General features: G+C 47.0%; 1 protein-coding gene across 3 annotated transcripts in view; it reads left to right on the top strand.

Moving 5' to 3' along the window:
• Positions 1–21324, top strand: part of Crtc3 (CREB regulated transcription coactivator 3) — a 106711-nt gene that overhangs the window by 57785 nt on the left and 27602 nt on the right. For all 3 annotated transcript variants that reach the window (XM_038314245.1, XM_038314246.1, XM_038314244.1), the window contains exons 3-6: positions 4824–4943; positions 13903–13964; positions 16011–16073; positions 18331–18431. In XM_038314245.1, the coding sequence (XP_038170173.1) occupies positions 4824–4943; positions 13903–13964; positions 16011–16073; positions 18331–18431 (346 nt within the window). The remainder of the gene's footprint in view (positions 1–4823; positions 4944–13902; positions 13965–16010; positions 16074–18330; positions 18432–21324) is intronic.

Below are 21324 nucleotides of genomic sequence, written 5' to 3'. Positions count from 1 at the left end.
CACACAAAGAAACCCTGTCTTGAAAAAAAACAAAATAAACAAACAACCTTAAGCTAAAATTTATTCTCTGTTTGCTGCAGAAATAAGGTATGTCTTGGTTGATCATTAATAAATCATATACTATTGCATATGTGCACTTTTAAAATTTATCATTTATTATTATTATTTTTTTTTGAAACAGGCTTTCTATATAGCCCTGCCTGTTCTAGAACTCACTATGTAGAACATGTTGGCCTTGAACTCATAGAGATACTCATGCCTCTGCCTCCCAAGGGCTGGAATTAAAGACATGTGTCATTATACCCAACTTAATTTAAGATTTGTTTATTTTTATTTTATGCGTATGGGCGTTTTGTCTTTGCAGCACATGTGTGCAGTGCCCTCCAAGGCCAGAAGAGGGCATGGATCCTCTGTCAGCTGCCATGTGAGTGCTGGGAACTGAACTCAGGTTCTCTGGAAGAGCATCCAGTGCTCTTAACCCCAACAGTCTCACCAGCCTTTAATACTGATAATACCTTTAAATTATCATACAGCTCTCTGACTCTAAGACTTCAGCTCATTGAATGAGGAATCCACATATGTTTGCCAGTAAAGATGGGGGATTCTAATTAACCACGATGTAATGACAGGCCAGCAGTGTTGTGTACCCCTGCAGGAGCAGCGGAAGTGTCAGTGATGACGGCGCTGTCTGCAGTAGAGGCAGCGTATTCCTCTGGTCACCAGACTGGACTAGATCTGTGGAAGCTGATGAAACCAGCTGCAACAGCTGTAGCTTTCAGAAGCCATGTGATATGGACACCTATGTCCGTCACATACATCTCACGTATATATTCACCTAAACACACCAAGAGCCCTAGCTAGGGCTGGGAATGCAGCTCGGAGCAGAGTGCTGGCCTAGCACCATGGTGGTGCACATCTGCCGTCCAGCACTTGTGAGGTGAAGGCAAGAGGCCCAGGAGGTCAAAGTCATGTTCACCCAAGTAGGAGGGCAGCCTGGGCTAAATTAGAATCTGCTTAGAAACAAAGCATGCAAGCAAACAAACAAAAAAAACCCCAAAAGCTGGGATATTACTTCTGTGGAGCCCCTCCCATTCTAGCAAATTGTTTCTTCCTGTTCTGTAATAAATCTGTGTGCATGTGCATGTGGACACACACACAGGGGTGTGGGAGAGACTGATTCCTACCCGGGATCTGGGTTCCTTGGGGCAGTGCTCTGAGTGTATACTATAGAGCACTATTAGCTCTAGATTTCTTCCTGAAATCCAAAACTTGCAGGGGCCTGGTGCTGTAAACCTGTAGCTTGGACTGCTGCGGAGGCTGAGGCAAGAGCATCACAAGTTCAGAAGTCAGCCAATCAAGACCCTATCACAAAGTTAAATGCCACCCCCCCACACCCACACCCCAGTCAACCAGGGCTGGGAATGCAGCTCAGTGCAGAGTGCTTGCCTAGAACTGCAGGCTCGGGGGCGGGGAGAGCAGGCACAGAGTACTGCGATGTCAGAAGAGGCCTGTCGGAAGGGTCTGCTCTCAGTGTTAATGTGGCTCCCTGCCTTGTTGGCCACCTCATACCTGCGAGGCTGGGCCGGTTGGCTGCCCTTGTAGGTATATTTTTCAGAAAAATTGAGGAATTTACAATCCTTTACAATCCTACAAGATAAGGAGAGCCCGAGAGCAAGGCTCTCTGCCTGTGGACATCTAGTTCGGACAGTAGGTTGAGTAGCTTCCAATACCCAGATATCCCTTTCCTCATAGCCCGCCCACGGGAACAACGGAAGAAGTGGCCTTGGCTATCCCCTGGCCCACCCGCGTGTTAGCCTCAGCCCACTCCCTAGCTCTGGAGCTCCGTGGAGTCTTGTTTATTGGGTCAGGCTCTACTCCGAGTCTGCCCTCCTGCAGACTGGTGACTTAGGCTCAGAATCTTTCTTATCTCTTGGGTCGCTCCCCAGACATTTCTCTGTGCTCTGCCCCAGCAATCAGGTCATCCTGTGAGGCAGAGCCAGCAGCCCAGGTCCTTGCTGGCCTCTGATGTGAACTTGCACTTTCAGGCCATTGGTGTTGTTTTTCGTTGCCACCAACAACTCTGTGCGCTCCCTCCCTCTGCTCTCCAGCGCTCGGGGGCCACTTGACCAGTGCTGGCTCCAGACTCTGAGGTTACTTGGCCAGCCGTCCCTTTATTGTTTCAGAATATAACTGAGTTATCCCAAACAAACAAAAAGCCATGGAAATAAAACTGGATTTGGGTTTCTCCCACAATGAGTTCTTGGAATTGTTAGAAATTCTTTCAGATGACTTTTCCTCCTCTTGCCCATGCTGGGCTGGCAGCATGCTCATCAGACTTGAATGCTCTGCACTGTACCCCGGATAGCTTTTAGATATGGGCACCGAGGCCTCCCGAGTCTCAGATTCTGAATCATTAGAGTGCTCCTCAGAGCTGCGCTGAGGCCCTTCTAGAAGTATCTAGGCAGCAGTTTGGACAGTCTTCTGGCTTTCTGCCTCCTGGTTTTCCTCCTGCTCTTCTCAGCACAGGCCTCCCAGCACTACCATAGCAGAGGGTTTGCTGCAGGAACAGCCAACCCAACCCTGGGCGCTCAGCAGACATCCACTCTTCACTTGGATTACCAGTCAGGAGCTGCAGGGTCCACGGAAGCACTCCTGTGTCTTTCTGCAGTCCAGGCAGAAGGAACATGCTTTACTTCTCACAACAGAAAGAAATGGGTATCAGGGTTTGTTTGGACAAGATACATATCCGTTTGCTCCTAAGTCATTAACCACTGCCCCCTCAAGTCTCTTTGTCCTCCCTCACCTCCCCACTCCACAGTCATGCATTCTAGGCCCCGGCTAGGTCTTAGAGGCGGTGCGGCGTGAGCAAGAGGTGCCTCCCTGAGGCCTGGGTCTGTCGGGGGCGATGTAAGGAGGCTTCCCGTGCTGGAGAAGACACTAACCACGAGGGGACTCTGTAGGGTGACCTTGAATATGATGTGTCCTCCCTTCTGATGTCCAGATACAACTGGGACAGGGCAGTCCACGCATAAGGGATCTCACTTCATTTTATTTTTGTCTTAATTTTATTCCCTTTATTTATTGGCTTGTTTATTCCTGTGTGCTATGGCATATGTGTGGTGGTTAGAGGACTCTTCTCTTCATGGGAGTCGTTTTTCTCTTTCCACCGTGTGGTCCTGAGAGGATCAAACTCAGGCCATAAGGCTTGCTGGCAAATACAAATTTTTTGTTGTTGTTTTTGTGTTTCTTTTCTCTTTTAAAATAATTTATTTATCTTATTTTGTGTACAGTGGTGTTTTGCCTGCATGTCTGTATGACAGTGATGTATCTCCTAGCAACTGGAGTTACACACAGTTGTGAACTGCCATATGGGTGCTGAGAATTAAACCCTGGTCCTCCAGAAAAGCGGCCAGTGCCCTTAACTTCTGAGCCATCTCTCTCCAGCCCCTGTTGTTTTGTTTTCAAGACAGGGCTCTGTATAGTCCTGGCTGTCCTGGACTTGCTCTGTAGACCAGGCTGACCTTGAACTCACAGAGATCCACCTGCCTCTACCTCCAAGTACTGGGATTAAAGGCGTGCGCCACCACCTCCCGTCCTCATTTCGTATTTTTAACAAGCCTAACTGGAAACTGTCATTCCTACCTTACTGGTAAGGAAGCTAAAGTAACTTGTTAGCAAGTGGAAAATGTCACGGTGTCTCCAAATTACACAGTTTTTGAGCCGCAGTGTAGATGGCTGGCTTTATGAGCGTTAGAAATGAAGTTCTGTATGATTTCTGAATTAGTATAGAAAAGTTGTATATTGTGAAATAATGTTAAGTACAAAAACTAGTTCTCAAAAGTATATTGACTTTCAGCCAGGTGATGGTGGTGGCACACGCCTTTAATCCCAGTACTCAGAAGGCAGAGGGAGGTGGATCTCTGTGAGTTTGAGGCCAGTTTGGTCTACAGAGTGAGTTCCAGGACAGGCTCCAGAGCTACACAGACAAACCGTGTCTTGAAAATAGCAACAATAACAACAACAAAAAATATTGCACAATGATGTAAAAGTTATACACAAGTAAGCTTGAAAAGCAAAATAAAAATTAAGCACTTTTCAGGGCGGCAGAGCTTAATTTTCATTTATTTTTTTGTTTGTTTATTTGAGACAGGGTTTCATGCTGTAGCCTAGGTTGGCCTTGAACTTGTGATTCTTCTGCCTCTGCCCCCTCTAATTCTGGGGTTACAGGTGTATGCCACCAAGCTCAATATTGCATTTTTAAGTGCACTTGGGTGTGTGTGTGTGTGTGTGCACATGTGCGTGTGTGCATGCAGAGGCACTCATGCATGCCCATACATATGGGTGTGCATTCTGTGGAGCCTGTGTAGAGGCCAGAGGACAACCAGGCAGAAATGGTTCTTTCCTTTCACCTCTGTGGGGTCTGGATTGAACCCAGGTTCAGGCTTGCAAGGCAGGCACCTTTACCTACTGAGCCATCTTGCTGGCCCAGTAAAAACATTTTAAAATAGAATTGTAGCTCTCAGAAGGCAAGACGAGACTGAGAAGAGCTTGAAACCATAGTCCCCTGGTTCTCCATTTCCTGACGGTGACAATTTTTATGTATAATCAGTCTGCTTCCACATTATCATATTAAAGACTATTTTTGAAATATTCTGTAATTATGTAGAAACAGAGCCACATGTGATATTTTATTTACCTTGACACAAAGCACCAGCATGCAATAGTAAAATTAGAAACTCGGCTTTTCATCTTTATCAGTTGCTCTTGAGAGTAAGTGGCAATTTCATGGTTAGAGGCCAAACGTTCTTCCTTTCTCTCCTCAGCCGACATTTCATCCAGCTGATAACGCTCGCGGAACCCGCCACCATGGGCTGGTGGAGAGGCCAGCCCGGAACCGCTTCCACCCCCTTCACCGAAGGTCTGGAGAGAAGCCAGGGAGACAAATATCCTTTTTCACGGTCTGAGGAGAGTGTGAGTTCTGAGTGTGAGTTCTGATGCTCGAGAGGCGAGCGCTCAGGGTAGCTCCGTCCGATCTTCTGAGAGGAAGCAATAGAAGTAACTGGGCTCAAAGCTATCAACATTCCTGCAGCCAGATTGGGCGAGATCATGGTAGGTGTTTATGAAAACATTGTGAATGTTCTGTTGAATGAAAAAACAGAACATAAACATGTAATCCAGGCATGCCAGGCATCCTCAGCATTGTCTTCAGAATCCAGCAGAGTTGAGCTTGACTTGTCGGAATCAACTTAGAGAGATTAGTCTATCTAGCAAAAAATGGGCAAATTCATATTTGTATGATTGTTGACCTGATGACCTGCTTTTAGAATTTAAAGGAGAAATCTCATAAGATTGTCTGTTTATATAGTTTCAAACTCAGTAAATGATAAGTAAAATATAAACTTGGTATTTAGGAAAAAAAATTTTCTTTTAATTGATGTGCACTGGTGTTTTGCCTGCATGTATGTCTGTATGAGGGTGTCAGATCCTGGAACTGGAGTCACAGTTGTGACCCAGTTTGTGGGTGCTGAGAATTGAACCTGGCTCCTCTGGAAGAGCAACCAGTGCTCCTAACCACTAAGCCATCTCTCCAGCGGCATTTAGGAAAATTTTTTAACAATGATGTGATACCAAACTCTGTTGCTAAGGAATAAAGCAAGGGGCTAGTGGATTCATCTGGCAGTTTGATTTAAGTGGTACTTCTTAGGAGTGGGACAGGCTGGGGTGGCATTGTGGCCCCACGGTGCTGAAGGTTGGGGGCAAACAGAGCTGAACTGGGTGCTGCAAGAGAGGGGGAGACAGCAGCATCCTCTTCTCACTTGCTCTTCTCAGCCCAGGCTCGGGCTGAGGAAGGAGCAGATGGGCGTGGCCAATCTCCCTGCAGAGAGCTGATTCCTGGCAGTGATGGTAGAGTTGGCTTCACAAGCTTAGAAACAGGAAGTGGGGGAGGGCACTTCGGTTTACTGAGCACCTACCCAGCCAGGCACTGTGCTGGGCAGTTTATATGTCATTTAGTCCCCAGAAGTCAATGGGTCATTGATTTTTTTTAACCCTCATTTTCCCACGAGAAAGCTAGATGTCAGAGTAACTTGCCTAGGATTCTACTGCTGTGACTCATGTAGCCCAGGCTAGTCCACATGGTGGCGAGGAGAACTATGGGCTAGAGAAGACTCCTAGTCTCCATTGCAGGGACTCACGGAGGAAGTGTCACCTTTTCTTGCCTTTAACGCTCCATTGAGAAGCGAGGGCAGTGGTCCTGGCGAGTCCTGAGTCCTCCCAGTTCCTCTCCAGACACACTGAATTTGATCCACAGAGGTGCAGTGACTTCTAGTTTTGTCTGTTATATGGCTGCTGTCAGGGAAAATGGAAGTGACAGATGATCCTGAGAATTCCTCCCTGGAATGTGCGGTAGCTTCAGAGTGCAGAAGGTAGAAGGAGACACAGTTTATCTAACTAGCACCTGTGAGTGTGGCGCGGCGCACCAAGCAATTGTCCAAACTGCCTAGAATTCTCTAGCAAAAGGCCAAATGTTTCTGTCTGATTTAACAACACATGGGCGGGAGAGGATAGCTCAGGGGTAGAGTATTCGCTTAACATTCTCAAGTTTAGGGTTCAAGAAGAATTTTCTTCCTGCTAGTGTGGCTTCAGTGGCAGAGAACCTGGCTTTTGTAAAGCAAGCCCTGGAGTCAATTCTCAGCATGAAGGGGGAGGGGGAAGAAGAGGAGAGGAAGGAAAGAGGGGTAAAAAGAAGGAAAAGAGTGGGCAGTGGAAGAGATTGAGGACGGGGTTAAGTAAGAGGTCGGGTGTGGTAGGTCCATTCGTTAAAATATATTCGTGGAGACTCTTCCCTGGCCCAGGCGGTGTCTTGAGCACTGAGGACAAAATGACGAATGAGATATCCCTGTATTCTTGAGTTTTACAGTCTTCTGGGAGATGACAGACAGCTAAGCAGCAAATAATAACTAAGGAAAGTAACTTCAGATAGTGTCTTCATTACTTTTCTGTTGCTGTAATAAGACACCATGACCAAGGCAACTCATTAAAGACTTAGAGTTTCAGAGGGTTAGAGTCTGTGACCATCTTGGTGGGGAGCATGGCAGCAAGCAGGCTGGCAAGCATGGTGCTGGAGCAGTAGCCGAGAAGCTCACTTCTTGAGACAGAGAGCTAACTGGGAATGTCTTTTGAAATCTCAAAGCCCACCCCCAGTAAGACCTCAACTAATCCTTCTCAAACAGCTCCACCACCTGGGGACCAAGTAGTCGAGCATAGGAGCCTATGGAGGCCGTCCTCATCCAAACCCCGCAGATGGCAACAGTTAGAGAGTAGCAGCTTCCAAAGTCATGCTCTGGCAACGGGAACGGACCGTACAAAGTTCCAGAAGGGACTGCCCTGCATGTCCAGGGAAGCTGTCTCTCTTCACGGGATACATCCCAGAGGGTGGCCTGAGCATCAGCAAAGCCAGCCAGCTAGCAAGGGAAAGGAAAACCCAAGTGAATATACAGAGAACGCTGTTGAGCTGTTTCTCCGTGGTCATCTTCTAAGGCCCTAATTTGGATCCTGGGCCTGGACGTCTGATGTAGAGAAGCTCATGAGCCTAGGGATATCCACCAATGACCTATTGCGTCATGTTTGAGGGGTCAAAAAACTGTGAGCATCAAGTGAAAAATAGGATGGATGATTTTACATCTCAGGTGGTAAACTTACTCGGAATTCAGAGGGAGACACCTGAGCCCTTCTTTGCTGTCCTGGCCAGCATTCTGTTGTCTGTGAAGTAACTCACTAACCCTGTGCCTTTCATATTTGTCTGTAATACCAATCCAGTTTTTAAAAATTATCTTTATGTATATGGATGTTTTGCCTGCGTGTATGTCTACGCCCCAAGTATGTGCCTGGTGCCTAGAGAAGCCGGAAGAAGTGAGATTTCCTGGAAGTGTAGTTGCAGGTAGTTGTGAGCCACCATGTGGTTGCTCAAAACCAAACTCAGGTCCTCTGAAAGATCAGTCAGCGCTCTGAACCTCGGAGCCCTCTCTCTAGCCCCCAAGTTTTACCATTTTAAATGCCAGAAAATGATTTGAATCTTTGTTGAAACAAACAGAAGAAAAAGACGTATTCAGAATTCTTTTATTATAGTTGTTTCTTAGCATGGGTATTGTTTTAGGGTGGGCAGTCTGCTAACAAGGGTTTGGTCCAGGGCTACAATGGCCACAGATAAAATAAACATTGTTCAGCAAATATTCCAGCTTCCTCCCTGAGTGGGCAGCCACGGCCCACAAGGCTGAGGCCCAGGAACCTCCTTCTAGATTAGGCATGCATGGCTGCCACAGGCCAGGGCATTGCCACAGTGGGACTCTGTCGACCCCTGCCACTGCAGGCAAAGGAGAGGCACCTCGAAGGCTGTTCTTCCTGGCCTAGGAAATACAGCTTTTGCAGCAGTCCATGCTTCAGCACTCCACCCACCCCCGCTTCTCAGTGCTAGTAAATTTGCTCTTTCCCAAACACCATTCTGCTGAGCTTCTGGACTGTTTTCTGATCTCTAGGGAAGATGTTAGAAAACCCCTTCTCAGAGAGGCGCATTGGTGTGGAAGGAAGAAAACGGTATTTAGAAAGCTCCCAGCAGAGCTGAGACCCTGGCCTGAGCAGACCTGAAACACATCCCTGAGAACCTGGCAGGAACCGCCCCTCTGCAGCAGGCCTTGGCTTATCTTGTCACAACAGGATGGAAATTTTAGAACATGGGACATTGTTCTTTGAGAGTCGTAGCCTGTCAAGTCTCAGAAATACTGTACCCCCACCCCCACACACCTGCTCTTGGAGTCTCGTGGTACATATAGTAGGGTTCTGAGACACTCTGGAGTTAATAAATGTCTATCTTTATGGGTTTTCAAAACCTGGTGACCTCCAAAACCCAGCCCTTCCCTAACAGTCCTGTCAGAAGGCAGAGAGACACTGGTCCTTAGAGTTCTAAGGTAGAGCAGTCCTAACTTCATAGTGTCACCTGCAGCCTGCTTCCCTCTCACGTGTGCAGAGACTTAGAAAGATCTCATACATGTCTTTTCAAATTTGACTTGGCAGGGTGGTTTGGCAGCTAAAGGGGCTTGCCATACATACTTAGCAACCTGAGTTCCACCCCCAGAGCCCATGCAAAGATGAATAGAGAGAATTTACTCCGTTTAGTTGACCAGTGTGCCTTGGCATTGGTGCCTCCGTCATGCACATACACATGTGGACTAATAAGTTAACATTTTCCCTACCTCATGTGTTCTTTTTATTGGGGCACGTTTGGGCTGAACATGGCGTGTTACAAATGCAGTGCAGTGCCAGGAAGCCGAGGTAGGAGGGTGATCGCAGCTCAAGGTCAGCCTGGCCATGCAGTGAACTCGGGGCCAGTCTGAATAGGAGACCTTGTCTAAGGAAGGGAGGACAGAGAGAGAAAAGGAAACAGAAATCAGGGGACGGGAAAATAGGACAGTGATAAAGATACAACCTAGACAACGGGAAGGACCCAAATAGTGTCCCTCCTAGGCAGAGAACCCTGGCTTCTCCACTGTCCACGCTCAGCCCCATCCTTGCTGAGCTCAAAGTCGCACCAGCACCTCCCTCCCGGAGTCCCTGCAGTCAGCAGGGGTAAACTGAGCCCAATCCATCCACAGGGGCCATGTATCTTGAATTTTTAATTGTCCACCAACCGGGATGAGATAGAAGGAAAGGAGAGAGTCACATCTTCCAGCTTTTTTTTTTTTTTTTACCTCAGCCTAGTTACATGAAGGCCGGCCAGGGTTTACCACATTTTCATGTTCTAAGGCTTATTAAGCAGCTTAAAATGCAAACTCACTGTACCTCAGCATTGAGGCAACAAATATTTGACAGCCGTGTTTTTACCATCCACATTGTAACTTGTGTGCAGTGCTTTGTGATGGGACTTAATTTGTTTTGAGACAGGATCTCCCTATGTATCCCTGGCTGTCCTGGAACTCACTGTGTGAGCCAGGCTGGCCTTGAACTCACAGAGATCTTCTTGCCTCTGTCTCCCAAGTGCTGAGACTAAAGGCCACCATGCCCAACTGGTACTTAATGGTTCTAAGGGTAGCAATGTACTTGAAAAACCATGCTAGACATCCTCTTTATGAACTGAACTTCTGTAGCAGAGGTTCATCAAATCTTCCAGAAGAAGGAAAGGCAGGTGAGCACAGGCTGTGAAACTCGGTCTCCTGCCTGCAGGCTTTGCCAGCTCAGACCCTGAGAGACTCCCTCTTACTCCCTCGTCACTTCTGCCTCTTTTCTCTCTTTCAGGGATCTACCCTGAACTTCACAGACAGTGAGCCCAGCCAGGTTGAAGAAAGGTGACTCTGGAATATATCTCTGTCTCATTGTGTTGGCTCAGAGTCAGATTAAGAAATAAGATAATGAGAAAACAAAGAAAACAAGTTTCTGGAGGACAAACCTAGCAGTCATAGTGCTTTTCTTGGCAAAGGAAATCATTAAGATTCCATTAATAGCCACATTTCTATAACTCCAAATTTTGTACTCACTTTAGTTGCCCAGCCTATACCATGGCAGGGCTCCACTCCATTAAGACCCATTTCCTCCTGAGCCCAATCAGGTGGTGCTTTGCTTTACTCTAGGCTCCATCTTCTTCCGAGAACACCCCAAGTACATGTTTCCCCTTTTCTGGGGCCCATGGTGCCAGTTCACCACTTCCCAAGAGGCAGTATAGTGGTACAGTCTGAAGCTTTGGAGTCAGTGAGTGGTGGGTTTGGCCCCACAGCCTGCCACGCCAGCTGTGGGATTATGGATCTCTCAGCTCTTGTAGGACTGAGCCTCTGACTCTTTGACTGTAAAATGGGAATCATGTCATCTGCCTCCTAAGACTTTTAAGATTATAGGGGAGCTGCTGGGCGGTGGTGGCGCACGCCTTTAATCCCAGTCCTTGGGAGGCAGAGGAAGGATCTCTGAGTTTGAGGGCAGCCTGATCTATAGAGCAAATTCCAGGAAAGCTTAGGACTACACAGAGAACCCTCCTTCCCCCTCTCCCTCTCTCCCTTTTTTCCTCTCCCCCCCCCCACACACAAGGACTACAGGGGAGCATGAACTTGCTTAACACAAGCCTGGAACACAATGGGTGCTTATCACTTCCATTTTCCTATTTCTGGTATCATAATATATATCTTGTATATATTCTATATTCTATACTATTTCTTCCTCAAATATAAGAAACAAAGATTTGGAATCAAAAGCAGTATTGGTGAGCATTTGATCCAATCAGTGACATAAGAGACAAAGAGTGGGTTTGGTGATGGTGGTGAGACGTGAACTCTCACCAAAGAGGCCAGGAAAGGGACCTGGCGCTAGCAAAGGCAGAGGCAGAAGAGTAAGCTTTGTGGTAAGAAAAGCCCAGGGCCCTGCAGCCACACTGTGGGTCACACAGTCAGCTGTGAAGTGAGCACCTTCCAGCAAGGGCCAGTGGTGAGCAGTGGTTTGTAAGGATTTCTTTTTAGCAGTTTTAATTACGTGTGTATGGGGGGGGGGCGGGGGGCATAAGTACAGATTCCTGAGGAGGCCGGAGACTTTGGAGCCCTTGGATCTGAAAGCACAGGTAGTCGTGAGCTGCCCATGTTTAGCTCTTTCGCTGTTTCTCCAACCCTCTTTTTAAATTTTTTAATTCTTTCTTTCTTTTTTTTTTTTTGACAAGGTCTCACTGTGTAGCCCTGACTGGCCTGAAAAATTACTATACTATGAACTCCAGGCTAGTTTGCTCTCTCTCTCTCTCTCTCTCTCTCTCTCTCTCTCTCTCTCTCTCTCTCTCTCTCTCTCTCTCTCTCTCTCTCTGATTTCTTGAGACAGGGTTTCTCTGTGTAACAGCCCTGGCAGTCATGGAACTAGCTCTTGGAGACCAGGTTGCTCTCGAACTCACAGAAATCTGTATGCTTCCCGAGTGCTGGGATTAAAGACGTGTGCCACCACTGCCCAGCCCTCACCAGGCTAGTCTTGAACTCACAAGACTGCCTCTGCCTCCTAGAGTGCGTGTGCTACCACACCCAGCGCTTTGATTTTTTTTTAAGTAGGATAATATTATTTAAAATATCTGAGTGCAATTCACTAAATCAACACTAACGGGCCTGCTATACTCTGTGTATAGTAAATGCTCCATTTGTCTTTCCGAGTCTTTGGAATGGATCTTTAGATGTGCTAAACCCAATAAACAACACAGAACCTAGAAAACAACAGCTTTTACACCTGGAATTTACATCCACTTCAAATCTAATATAGCTTTTTGATTTAATTTGGAAAAGAATTTTTTTAAGATAGGTACATATATATATATATACATACATACATACATACATGTATATACTCACACACACACATATGTACACACATATAATCTCAGCACTCATGAGGCTGAAATGGAAGGATTGCTTTGAATCTGAGGCTAGCCTAGGCTACATGATATGTTCCAGGCCAGCCTAGGCTACTTAGTAAGAGCTGCCTCAAAAACAAAGCCTCCCAAAAACAAACTCAAAAAGGAAGTTCACCCCCTCCCCCCAGCACTGGGAATTGAGCCCAGGCTCACACATGCCAGACAAGGGCTCTCCCACCAAGCTATTCCCCATGACTTCTTGTTCTTACTTTGTTTGAGAGAGGGTCTCACTAAGTTGCCAACTCTTATCTCAGACTTGGTGTTCCTGCCTCAGCCTCCTGAGGAAAAAGGAAGTATATTGACTTCTGTGACTGGAAACCCAAAGGGTATGGCCAGAAAGCCATATGATATCATTAAGACTGTCCCTGTGGAGCCGGGCGGTGGTGACGCACGCCTTTAATCCCAGCACTCGGGAGGCAGAGGCAGGCGGATCTCTGTGAGTTCAAGACCAGCCTGGTCTACAAGAGCTAGTTCCAGGACAGGCTCCAGAGAAACCCTGTCTCGAAAAACCAAAAAAAAAAAAAAAAGACTGTCCCTGTGGTGTTGACTTCTTGCATAGACAAGCATTCTGGACTCAAATGCCTCATTCCCACCTGGTCCTGTTTACTCTCTGCAAAATGAGAAACCTTGACAAAAACTAGCTGGGCCTGAGTCCATCCAACCAGAGAAAGGGAGGCCTGCATAGGGTGACCTTACCAGTGTTTGTAATGCAAATAGATGAAGTTCTTGGAAACAGATCGTGGGCAGGAGACACACACACACACACACACACACACACACACACACACACACAAGGGGGTGGGGAGAGAAGGCTCAGTGGCAGAGTACTTAACCATGCAAACTTGAGGACCTGAGTCTGAGCCCCAGAACCCATGTGAAAAAGCAGGACATGGCTGCACACACTTATAATCAGAGCGCTGGGCAGGCAGAGACAGGCAGATCCCTGGGGCAGACTGGCCAGTCTGTGAGCTACAAGCCAAGGAGACGCTGTCTCAGCAAACAGGGAGCTGGGCATAGTGGTACAAGCCTTTTATCTCAGCTCTGGGAGGCAGAGGCAGCATTGCACAGCCAGCTTGGTCTACATAGAGAATTCCAGAACAGCCAGCACTAGATAGGGAGACCCTGTCTCTCTCTCTCTCTCTCTCTCTCTCTCTCTCTCTCTCTCTCACACACACACACACACACACACACACACACACACACATGCGCGCGATAAAACAACAGCAACAACAAACCAAGGTCGATGGCTTCTGAGGATGACTTCTGACCTCCGCAGACACACATCTGCACAGTTCACACGACACAGAAACAGCCCACGCGAGCCCCGTGAGGACACAGTTAGAGAACAGATCATAGAACTGGTGAGAATGTGGAGGGACGCGCCCCATTAGGTGTGGGGGGAAACTCAGCGGCCGAACCTCCAGTTTCAGTTTCTTAATTCTGCTTCAATTCCCCATAATTTTGTTTTCCTTTATTAAAAATTCTACTTTGATGGGAATACTTTTGCAGCCAGTTACCCTTCGCAGCCCCTGGACGAGAGCTGGCCAAGGTAAGAAAGCTAAATAGAAGGGTTTTGTTTTGTTTTATAGGAGTATTTTAACAGGAGAGAACCTCTTTTTAAGGTGGTTTAACCATCTTGAATGCTGTTTTAGACTTATTTATATATTATGTAAGTTTTTGGATTTTTTTTAAATATTTGAGTCAGGGTCTCTTGTAGCTCAGGCTAGCCTCAAACTTGTGATATAGTCTTGAACTCTTGATCCTCCTGCCTCTGCCTTTCCAATGATGGAATCAGAGACAAGTTCCACCCTGATTTTTTTTGTGGGGGAAGGGTGGGACAACAGCATCTCTCTATGTAGTCCAGGCTATTCTGGAGCTCGCTATGTAGACCAGGCTAGCCTTGAATTCACAGCAGTACTCCTGCTTGTGCTTCAAGTGCCTGGCCTAGCTAGATATTTTCAACATCACATTTTGTTTTATCTTCTAAAGTTTAAGTCTTGAGCTGGGCATGGTGGTACATGCCTGCAATCCCATCACTTACGTGTCTGCAGAATCACAAGTTTGAGGCTAGTCTAAGTGACATAGTGAACTCCAGGGAGCCCAAGCAATGAAATGAGTCCCTATCTCAGATGACAACAACATCAAAAAACCTCAGCCTTTCCATATATAATTCTGAGCTTGTAAGAAAATATAGAATAAAAATTACTTAAGCAAATCTAGATTCAAATAGAAATACGCTGGGAAAATGTTTACCAACAAAATGTGTGACTTGGTAGTCTTGTGATAGACATGAAAAAATAAATCCCTTCTCTGACGTTGCTTAGTCAGTTACTGAAGGGAATGAAAGACTCCTAAATTGAAAATGTATTTGGTCTAGCGTCTGTGAATATGTTTTGTATCTGGTATATTGGTAACCCCTTAGACATTCACAGAAAGAGGACTGACTGCCTCTGTTGTGTGTGAGGCATTAGTTCACACCTCCACATCAGACTTAAGAGATTCCTAAAATGTATGTATCACCAGGAGTGATGGCCCACAGCTGTAATCCCAGAACTTGGGTAGCTGAAGCAGGAGGATTGCTGTAAATTCAAGGTCAGCTTCAGATACAGAGTGAGACCCTGTCCCAGAAAACAAGATGCTGGGCGGTGGTGGCACACGCCTTTAACCCCAGCACTCGGGAGGCAGAGGCAGGCAGGATCTCTGTGAGTTCAAGGCCAGCCTGGTTTACAAAGTGAGTTCCAGGACTGGCTCCATAGCTACTGAGAAGCCCTGTCTCAAAAAAAACCAGAGAAAGAAAGAGAAAGAGAGAGAGAGAGAAAGAGAGAGAGAGAGAGAGAGAGAGAGAGAGAGAGAGATTTTTTTAAAAAAGAGAAGACATTTTAAAAAGAGAGAATTCTCTGAATGTCAACTCTCAATTTTTCCCTCATCAATTCTTTGGGCAAATACTGACTGAGCCCTTATCATGAATAACGTAGTCTGGATCTGAGAAAGGTCAAGATGGAGCAACACTGGTCCCACCTCAAGCAGGTCTTAGCCTCCTCAGGAGTCCTGAGATTCAAGTTTATATGGTACAGTGTTGTACTTTAGGTGAGAAAGGGCAGATGTCCAGATGGATGTGCTTCAACCCCGTATCCCAGGGTTTCTTTTGCTCCTCAGAGCCCTGGGCTTGGTCAGGCGACTGTCTTCATAGGATGGCTAGCAAGTATGTTGGTCAGGTGACTGTCTTCATAGGATGGCTAGCAAGTATGCTGCGCTCATGGCCTTCCGTGTGAGAGCTAATAATCATATCCAGGATTGCCAGAGCAGCCCTGCACACACACTCAAGGTGCACGATGAGGGGAAACTTCGTGTACTGGAATAAGACCTACTGTCCCTTAGAGAGGGAGGGTCATTCTTCCTTTGACCAGTTCCACCCAGCGTCCAGGTGTGCCCAGCTGGCTGATGCCGTGCTATGGATTTGTAGTAGTTGTCTTGGAAGACAGAACTGCCACTCTGGAGAGGCCACTCAGTCTGGCCTCCTCTCCAGAGGAGAGGGACCTCTTTGGTCCCATAGCTTAACCTTCTTTCCTTTTTAATGTCGTTCTGGTTTCTAAAGGCAGCAGCCTCCTTGGAAAGAAGAAAAGCATCCTGGATTCAGGCTGACATCTGCACTTAACAGGTATGTGGGCTGTTTCGTAGTAGAAGTACATTTTCAAGGAGACGATGGGTTTGGCCAGGTAGCTCTACGTGTTATCTTGTTGCCCGGTTTGTTTGTATCAGTTGTGTTTATATGAAGTGGTAAAAACTAAAACAGAATACTGTTGAGTGTGTAGGAGATGGTGCAGTAAGAACATGAAGTCTGGAGGGGTCCGTCAAGGTTTGCCTCTGACCACGTGATCCCGGACAGAGAACCTTCTGTCTGTCTTAACTTGCACATACGAACACGGAGGTAGTAATTGTTCCCAGGAGGGGATTGGCTGTAAGGATTAAATAGGCTGCCACATGGAGGCACAGTACAATAAATGTCAACTATTCTCGAGGTTACTTTAGTCCGTACTTTAGGCATGACCCAGTCACTTTTCAATCCTTTTGTCCTTTTCTGCTTTAAGAGGATAAATGACTTCCCCCAGAAACCTTTAGCTAATATGCAGAGGGGACTGGAATTTGAAAAACAACCAAAAGCTTGAATTGGACATGGTGGCTCAGGCTGTAATTCCAGGACTCCAGAAGCTGAGAGGCAGGAGACAACCAGTTAAAAACCATGGGCTGTGGAGCCGAATCTTAAAAAATAATTTAAAAATGAAAACTCTCAGTGGTATGAAATTTTCAGTATATGCAGGAGAGATAAAGTGGTAAACAGCCTGTGCCCACTCGAAGTGTTTCTGTCTTGGTTGGCATTCTGCCAGTCTCATTTCTTCTCTCCTTCCTTCCTGTGTCATCCCATGACCAACTGTGGATGCCCCTCCAGCTGTGAATGCCCCACCAGCTGTGAATGCCCTTCCAGCTGTGAATGCCCTTCCAGCTGTGAATGCCCTTCCAGCTGTGAATGCCCTTCCAGCTGTGAATGCCTTCCAGCTGTCTCCACCAGATGTGAATGCCCCATCAGCTGTGAATGCCCCACCAGCTGTGAAAGCCCCACCAGCTGTGAATGCCCTACTAGTTGAAGGCCACGGAGGGGCTTAAAGCTCATAACTGCAGTGGGATTAACAACAGTAAAGATAATTTCCACTCTGTAGTCCAATGGCAGTCGGAAGTCCCATTTCCCCATCCTCCCTCTGTTTGACTGATGTTTTCTGGGTTTCTGTGACTCTGCCGGGAGCCGGGAGCCCTCAGGGCACACACTGTTCCTGCAGCATCCCAAGAGTCCTTCCCTTGTCGCCTCTTCCCTCCCCTGAAACCACGTGGCTCCAGTCACATGAAGCTGTTGCCTGGAGCAGAGCATGAAGAAGCATTTTAGGCTAACTTGAAGTTGCTCATGTGCCCCCTGTATGACAGACAGTTTGACCTTTGGATGGGATAAATAAATAGTTGTCGTCTTTTGGAGCTGAAGTCGTGCTTACACTAGAACTATCTGAGAGCGTTTCAAATACTTGCTGTTGATCAACACATTTGCCTAGGACTATTTTACATTGGAAACAACAGCGCACACACACACACACACACACAAAGAACATTTCTCTGTGTGAGCGTACCCACCGATACTCAGCTGCCGCCGATAGAAATCTAGCTGAGATGTGAAATGTACCCGTTGGTGCATTTCAGCATAGCAACAATAAACTTACTACATACCAACAGAAATAATACCTTCTTAAAAAGACACACAGTAGCCCTTCCTAAAACAAACGATGTACAAACTGGCTGCATTATTGTACCTCCTGCAGCCATAGTCGGTGCCTGTGCTGAGTCTGTTGTGCCCTGACATATGGCACAACTGCTTGGGAGCCCTGCTGTGCCCTCGGAGGTGAGAATGAAGAGGGGGTGGTAGCGGTGTTCTGACCTTGTATTCTCCCGGAAAGGGCTCAAGAACCACTGTTTCGGGTGCTTTTCCACATGGACTCCGGAATTCTCAGGAAGCCTAGTGCAACTCCAGGTCATACGGGCCCCAGACCCTCTTCTGAGATTCAGAGGGAAAAGGATAGCCTTAGGGAAGCTATGAAGCTGAGGCCAATCTTGCTGAAATAGTCCCCTGTGCCATTAGCCTCATAATGTAAGGCCATCCAAACCCAGATTGAACTCTCTTTGAACATATGGTGGTCCTCAGGTGCTTCGTGGTGTAAAGGACTGCAGGTAGGTCCTGAGCCTTCATTGTGTGGATGTTTGTAAAGTCGGTTGTTCTCATCTTCTCTCCTGTTGGTAATATTCAGAAAAAAAATCAAAAACAGCTGCATTTCACTGAGGAAAAAATGGATTTTCAGCCTCTCTCCTCCCCTCCTCAGGACCAATTCTGATTCTGCTCTTCACACGAGTGCTCTGAGCACCAAGCCCCAGGACCCCTATGGAGGAGGCGGCCAGTCACCCTGGCCTGCCCCATACATGGGTAAGACACATAGGCCCCTGCTACTGGCATCTGTGCTTTCTCCTGCACTGTAGAAACTGAAAGAGAGAAGTGTCCGTGGTGCATGCTCTTCTCCAGTCTGGTGGTCTTCAGAGAAAAGCTCCCAGCAGGGGAAGTGTGTGTGTTCACGGGACAATTAGGCTGCATCCCTTCCTTGCTTCGCCCATGACTCCTGCTTCCCTGTTGGCATCTCTTGGCTCTGGAGCTTCTTCTTCCCTGTGGCAGAGCCCCCTTTTCTAGACACTCATCATCCTCTACACAGGCTTCTGCTGTGGCATCCTTGATGATCTTTGTCCTAACGTTTATACCCTTGTAGTGATGTTGTTGGGTTTTCCAAGGCCTTCTTTTCTCACTGATATGACAGATTGGAGGAAGTGGCTTCACTTTGAGGATCCATGGACCCTGTAGGGTTGAACCTCGGGATTGAGGCAAACCCTCCAGCAGGACTGGCACAGAGAGTCCCCTTGGGAGGAGTAATCACCACCAGGGCGGAGGACAGCCAAGGAAAAGACCTTTCCATGGGAAGGCTTGTCCCAGAGACGGCGAGGGAGGGGAACAGAATGGAAACTGAGGGCCGTCATTTCCTCCTTGGTCTCCATTTCTGCTCAGATCCCTGGTTTTCTCCCTGTGGGTCAGAGGAATTCTGAAAGAGAAACTCCAGGAACCGGAACAGGCAAACTCATGCCACTTTGTGCCTCTGCTTCCACTGTTAACTCTGTCTGCTCTCATGCTCTCCCTCAGAAACCATCAACGCACTTCCGTTCAAGGCCTTTTTGCTGGAGTTACATGAGCGTACCTCCCCTCCTGTTCCCCAGCCCGCTCCTCATATGTGAACTTGCTGGGGTTCTCCCGCTGTCTCCTCACATCCCCGTGTCTTCCTCTCCTACCCAGCCACCACCTCCTCCGTGTGAAAGCCTCCACTGTGTCTGCCCTTCCTCCGGAGCCTTTCGTGACCTTCCTTCCTCTGCTGGTTCCCCGAGCTACCCGTACCTCCTACGTGCAGGTTCTGTGACCTGACTCCCACTTCTTCATGTAGACTGCTCCTCTCCCCCTGCTTAGGGTAAAGTTCCTGAAGGCACTGTCTTAAAAGTCCTGTCCTAGCCAACACCCGACACAGTGTTCAGTACAGAGGCACATTTACTGCTGGAGAAGTATGACGAAATCTCACTGTACTGAGCACTCCATAAAACTGATATGACCAGGTGCACACATCTAACCGGAAGTGGGGATGCTTCATTCGGATACTTCCCAAGCATGTCTTTCTGGGCCTTCTAATCTAGAAAGAACACAGGCTTGACTCATCTGCTCCATATACAGATTGACTTTGAGTGCAAGGACTGGCCTAGATACTGGCTTTTCTGGTTTTCTTTGCAGTTTGTGTTTATTTAAAGCCTAAAATGTCTGTTCCTTCCGAGGAGAGCCATTCATGGTCTCACTTCCTTGCGTACAATAGGGATAGGATTTGATAGTAATTGTTACTATATTTGCTCCCTTGGTGCAATTCATTTGCTGAAATGACTCTTCGTAAAGCCTGAGAGCTTTGGAATTGGCTGGGGACATCTGCTGTATTTCCATACATGGGAATATGAGAGGGAAGTTGGCTGGGAAGTTGGAATTGGATGTGGGTCACTGAACAGTGCTTAGAGAAGTGGGTGTGGGGGAAGCTAGAGGACAGTAGCTTCAGGATAGGTAGAGATGAATGTGTATAAACAAAACCTTAAAAAGCAGAGACTAACCAGTGGGGTGCCTGTACACACAGCAAGGTGTCTGTAGCCCTGACTGGGTGCCAGCTAGCCTAGAGTCATCTTCCCTGGAGCCCTGTGTTCCTGCCTTGGCGTTATCCTCTGAGATTACTCTGTTCTAGAGGGGACTGAAGGCCTAGGGAGGACAAGGGAACCATTGGTAATTTAAGGAGAATTTGAGCTTCCATGTAAAGAGAAAGAAAGTAACTAAGGAAATCGAGCTGAATGTTTGCTTTGATAGTAAGGTCATCTCTAAGAGAAGAGGGACTGCCAGCAGGTGGGAGGCTCACTATGGGAGGTGGGTGACTCAGACACTGATCCCTGAGCGACAAGAAGAAAGGGAGAGGAAGGAGCAGGTCCTGGGCAGGGCTCCTGGGTTGCCTCAGGAACTTTGGTGGTCTCTCCTTTTCAACTGAGTGTTAGAAATCATGGGGCCCCAGTGTCTGCCAACTGCAGAAGGTGAGCCAACCCCCAGCATGGCTGTCTGCACTGTGTGCCTGCCTCTGCAGTATCACAGGCCTCAGAAAGACATCCAAATATGGATGTGTTTACATGGGAAAGCCAGTGTGTTTAAAATATTATTCAAGTCTCCAAGGATGAGAATTATTTCTAGAGAATTATATTTGTTGGTGGAAGCTATTTTAAATGATTTTATGTATTTTCCCCATGTAATTCATTAAAGTTTTTCATTTTCTTTCCTTTTGGATTTTAAAAATACCAACTAGCTTCACAAAAAAAAGTATTTCTTTTTATAGGACCCACCAAATAAAGTAAGGATTTTAAAAGTGATGGGAAAATATAACCAATGTCCAGAACTAGATTCTGTAGTGGGAACAATAACAGCGACCCTTTCCTGGGAACCTCTGCTAAGCGTAGTGAAGGAAGCCCATCGTCGTCGCTGTCGTTGTGGTTGTGAGCAGATGATGAGGGAGTGCCTGCTCATAGTTTAGCTACATGAAGAATATGACCCATTTGCTAGCTCAGTTTATATTCCCAGGAAGCAAAGCTGTTAGCCTGATATATGGTTGATACTTTTCATAATGGTTGTTGAGTTACATGACAACTCGACGTAAATGTTATGAAGTTGTGAATGACAGAAACAAACTTTCTTACAGCCGAACGGGGTTTCATCA

Source organism: Arvicola amphibius, chromosome 12 (genome assembly GCF_903992535.2).
Source record: "Arvicola amphibius chromosome 12, mArvAmp1.2, whole genome shotgun sequence".
In the NCBI taxonomy this organism is placed as follows: domain Eukaryota; kingdom Metazoa; phylum Chordata; class Mammalia; order Rodentia; family Cricetidae; genus Arvicola; species Arvicola amphibius.
This window is presented reverse-complemented; position numbering and strand designations above follow the sequence as displayed.